We start from the raw sequence: 4699 nt of genomic DNA, 5'->3' as shown, positions 1-4699 counted from the left end.
GCGGCCCCCTCTTTTCCATGATGGAACCATGATAATCGGGATGATTGTGAAGCATGTTGAGTGATATTGATAAAACCTCAGCGCCTTAAATAAATAGGGCCGATGACAGAGGATCACCTTGTTTGAGGCCTCTAGTAGAGTGGAAGAAACCATACCTTTTGCCATTGACAATAATAGAGTACCAATTGTTGGCCATGATTCTCCAAACCATATCAATAAACACCTCATTAAACCCCATTTTCCTTAGAACCAAGCAAATATATGACCAAGAGACCCTGTCATAAGCTTTTGCCATGTCTAATTTGATAATTACATTACTTCCAATGTTGGGTTTCTTGATTTGGTGAACGATTTCCTGGGCGAGCATAATATTTTCAGAAATAGTTCTCCCTTTTACGAATCCAGACTGATTGGTAGAGATCAAGGAAGGAAGGATAGGGCTAAGTCTGTTACTTACTAGTTTAGATATAATCTTACTAGTGAAGTTGCTTAGACTTATCGGCCTAAATTCAGTAAGCTTGTTTGGATTATTCACCTTAGGGAGCAACACAATACAAGAATGCGAGAAGTACTTAGGAATCATTTGGCCACTGAAAAATGCATGAAGTAATTCTAACAAATCATTCTTGATGATGTTCCAAAACTTTTGAAAGAAATACCCATTCATACCATCAGGTCCAGCTGCGGAGTTAGGATTCATGGAGAATACTACCTCTTTAAGCTCATCCATATCGGGTAATTTTGTGAGCTGATTGTTTTGATCCAGATTGACAATTCTTGGAATGCATTCCAGGTTTTGCTCATTAATGTGTTCATTCTCACCTGTGAAAATGGTGCTGAAATGTTCACAAGCCTCTTGAGCAATACTGTTCTCACCATGTATCCAGTCTCCATTTCCAGTAACAATCTTGTGAATAAATAATTTCCTCCTCCTTCCCCTCATAATGGAGTGGAAATATTTGGAGTTGGTGTCACCATCTTTACACCATTAAAGCCGAGTTTTCTGTTTCAAGATAAATCCTCAAGCTTGAGGAATTTGATATATTGAGCATTGAGTTCATGGAGAATACTCCTATTTGAATCAGTTTTGTTCTGGATGTAGTTTTCTTCAGCTTCGTGCACTTGTTCCTCATACATCCTAACCTTTTGGAAAATATCCCCAAATTCCTTTCTAGACCAAACACTGAGGGTATTTGAAAGTCTTTTCATTTTCTGATGAAACTTCCACATAGCATTACCATCCACAGATCTATCCCAGCACTTTTTAACAATAAGCATAAAGTTGGGATTATCCACCCAACAGTTTAGGAATCTGAAATATTTAATGTGGTCGGCTTCAGTGGATACCATTTCCAACAGAAGAGGACAATGATCTGACCCCGTAGATGATAAATGAGTTATGGTAGTTTGAGGCATCTTTTCTAACCAAAAATCATTAACCAAGGCCCTATCAAGCCTCTTCCAAATTCTGTGGTTAATGCCCCTCTTATTAGACCAAGTGAATTTGTGTCCACTGAAACCTATGTCAACAAGACCACAGGCTTCAATGACAGCAATGAAGTCCATACTCTTCCTCATATTGTAAGGTAGACCTCCTAATTTCTCATCAACATCAGATATAACATTGTAATCCCCAACGCACACCAAGGATTGGTATTGACTGAGGCATGATGAAGAAGTTTATCCCACAAAGGTCTCCTAAGATACTCTTTGCATTTTGCATAGATAAAGGTACTAGTAAATTTTATTGTAACTCATTGTGTTTCATGTCACAAGTGATTTGCTGTTCATCTTCATCAAGAATATTACAGTCAATATCACTGTTCCAAAAAACCCAAATCTTACTATTACAATTACTAGTAGCATTATCCATGTTTAAATGCACTTTGAAGCTTTGAATATTAACAATGTCTGAAAAAGGTTCCAATATAGCTATAACAGAAAGGTGATGCATTTTCCTAAGCATTTTGAGTCTTTCCAACACTCCTTGAGTGTTGATCCCTCTAACATTCCATATGATTGTACTAATCATTGAGAAGATCTTGATGAAAAGAGCCTAGTGTTAGGTCTGCCCGCAGTGACAGTATTTGCATCTTGCTTAGTGAAATGGAATCTGTCTTGTTGGAAGCTCCTTGGAGATAGGCCCTGGTTTTTGGTAACTTGTTGGATCTCACTCTCTAGTGTTTGATCATTGTATGGACTAAAGGCTCTGATAAGAGCCTCACAAGTCTCATCATTATCCTCATCTTCATCTAGAGAATGAATATCTCCAGCAAGCTCATCTTCTGAATTAATCACAGCATACTCATCCAAAGTAGGCTCAGGGTTAACCTTACTCTTTTGCTGTTCCTTATCAGTCTGGTCTGCAGTTTGGGGAGTCATATATTGAACCTGTAGGGGAAGAATATCCAAGCCTTGGTTATCATCAACCATTACAAATTTATTACAAGGTTCTTCCCTTATTCTCTGCTCATGTTCACTATCCTTTTCCTGTTGCCTGTTTTGCCTTCTTTTTTCAGCATCTCTTTTTTGCTTACTAGGTTTGTTTTTACTCTTTGGAGTAGTTTCAGTATCCATAGTATCAGTCTGTTTCCCCTGATCTTTGTCACATTTTTTCCTTTGTTGTTATTTCACATTTTTTCCTTTAGCAGGTTGCTCAAAGTTGTCTATGTTTAGAGTTTGCTGCTGGAGTTGTTGATTCTGCTGATTCAATGAGTTCTCATCATTCTTAGAGGCTCTATGGTCATTGCTATGGTCATAATCCAACCCCTCATGCATAACATGAGGCAAATTCCCCCCTTTGGTAACCCCATCCTGCAGGTTAGTGGTTTTCTTCTTACTCCCCCCATCCATACCTCCATAAGCTTCAACAGTATGACCAACATCAGCATCAATAATATTGGGGGTTTTGGGGCTTGGGAGAGATAAGTCAATACCTAAATTCCTGTTTTTGTTTCCATCAGTGGCCTGCAGATTTGGTGTCTTCAAGCTGTTTGGATTGTTGTTGGCAGTTTGATCAGCACAGTGTCCATTTTTGGGATGATCCTTCTGACTAGCTGCTTCCCTGAATCCCTGCTGTTCTGTTTGTTGTGCTTCCTGTTTTTCCTGCATTTCAAGATGTGAGAAAATATTTTTAGTTGGAAGTATAGATATACCTGAAGTTTCTTGTTCTTGTTGTTGGCTGTCATTGGCTTTTTGCACTGGTGGGTTGACAGGTCTCCACACTGATTTGGAGATGACTTGTTCCTGATTTTTTTGGTGTCTTTTCTTCTGTGTCTGCCACTGTTCCTCTTGTATCTCCTCTTGCTGCCTCTGCTCATCTTGATTTTGCATGTCTTTCCTTTGTTGTTGGCCTGTCACTTGTGCCCTTGTTTGATTCTGCTCATCATTTTTCCTTTTTCCATCCTTTTGAGTTTTGTTTGATTGGTTTGAATTTTTTGTTGTTTCTTCCTTTTCACCTTTTTCTTGTTCTTGCCCTTTTCCAGCACCCTTTTCTTTGCTGCTTTTCTCTACTTCCATCTTCTTTCTTTTCTTTATTTCCTCATCTCTTCTTTTGATTGTGCATTCTTCATCTTTGTGGCCTTGATGTCTACAATAAAATCAATAACTAGGAATGCCTTCATATTCCACTTTTAACCATCTTCCCTTGTTGGGGTTCGAATTTTTAAATCCCAACCAAACATGGGATGGTCTTTCCTTAGTGAGATCCACCTGCACTTTAACTCTAGTGGTGCTGCCCCTAGTTCTTTGAGATGTAGGTGAATCCAAAAACAGCACTTTCCCAATACTCTCCAATATGGTAGACAAAAAGACTTTATTGTAACAATGCCAAGGGAGGCCTGGAATGGACACCCAAATAGGTACAATTGGTGTTTCTTCTTCAGGTGTAAAATCCGGGGTCCAAGTTTGTATTCTCATGCTTGTCCCTCAATATTCATTTTCAGCTTAGTCCAAACAGTTTGGTAATCAAGTTCATTATCGAGATCAATGTAAACATGCCTTGAGTTGAAATGGGTGATCTTGACCCCCCCCCCCCATCAATTGAGTTTGTTGGATAAAGCTTTTCCTTACTTGCTCCATTCTAGGCATGGTGTTCGTAAACTTACCCACCAAAGTATATTTACAGATTTCAGCCAGCTTAACATAATAGTCATTCTCATCTATCAAAACAGCAGGTAATCCTTGTCTAGTCGTATGAACAGGTTCGTTTAAGGTAATAGGGATTTCATTTTTGGCCTGGTTATATCTCAGCCTAGCAGCAAAGGATTGAACCACTGTGTAAGGGGCAGGTTCAGAGTTTTGATCAGTTTTGCTGTTGTTATTAAATTGTTGGCCCTGCTGATTACTGATAGTCTGTCTAGAAGTAGTAGTAGTAGCCAAACCACCCTGCTTGTTATTTCTATCAACTTGAAGGTTATGATCATACCTTGTAAAATTATTGGAGATTTTGGGGAAGTTGTTGTGATACTCCTCCCTTGCCCTGTCGACTTGATTGTGAGGCTTGTCTCCCCCCTGTTTATAGTTGTGGCTGGTATGATCAAGATGCATCCCGCCATCTTTTGCTTTGGCTGGTTCTTGCCATTGTTCATTTGCTACATCTTCTCTTCCTCCTTTATCATCTTTGTTATGCACCTTATTTGGATTACCTGCATACATATTAGGAATTAGTTGTGATGGGGTACCTGCCATGGCAAAAGAA

The 4699-nt window shown here is 39.1% G+C and overlaps 2 protein-coding genes across 2 annotated transcripts; both read right to left on the bottom strand.

The window, feature by feature from the left end:
- Positions 1 to 1008: 1008 nt before the first annotated feature.
- On the bottom strand, positions 1009 to 1578 carry LOC107027654. The gene has a single exon (XM_015228758.1). It carries the CDS (start codon positions 1576 to 1578, stop codon positions 1009 to 1011), a length of 570 nt encoding a protein of 189 aa, XP_015084244.1.
- Positions 1579 to 2625: 1047 nt separating this feature from the next.
- On the bottom strand, positions 2626 to 3519 carry LOC107027653 (transcription factor SPT20 homolog). The gene has a single exon (XM_015228757.1). The coding sequence runs from the start codon at positions 3517 to 3519 to the stop codon at positions 2626 to 2628; it is 894 nt and encodes a 297-aa protein (XP_015084243.1).
- Positions 3520 to 4699: the final 1180 nt, after the last annotated feature.

The sequence above is a fragment of the Solanum pennellii genome, chromosome 8 (genome assembly GCF_001406875.1).
Source record: "Solanum pennellii chromosome 8, SPENNV200".
NCBI lineage: Eukaryota > Viridiplantae > Streptophyta > Magnoliopsida > Solanales > Solanaceae > Solanum > Solanum pennellii.
The sequence above is the reverse complement of the archived record's forward strand: the minus strand, read 5'-3'. Positions and strand labels throughout refer to the sequence as shown.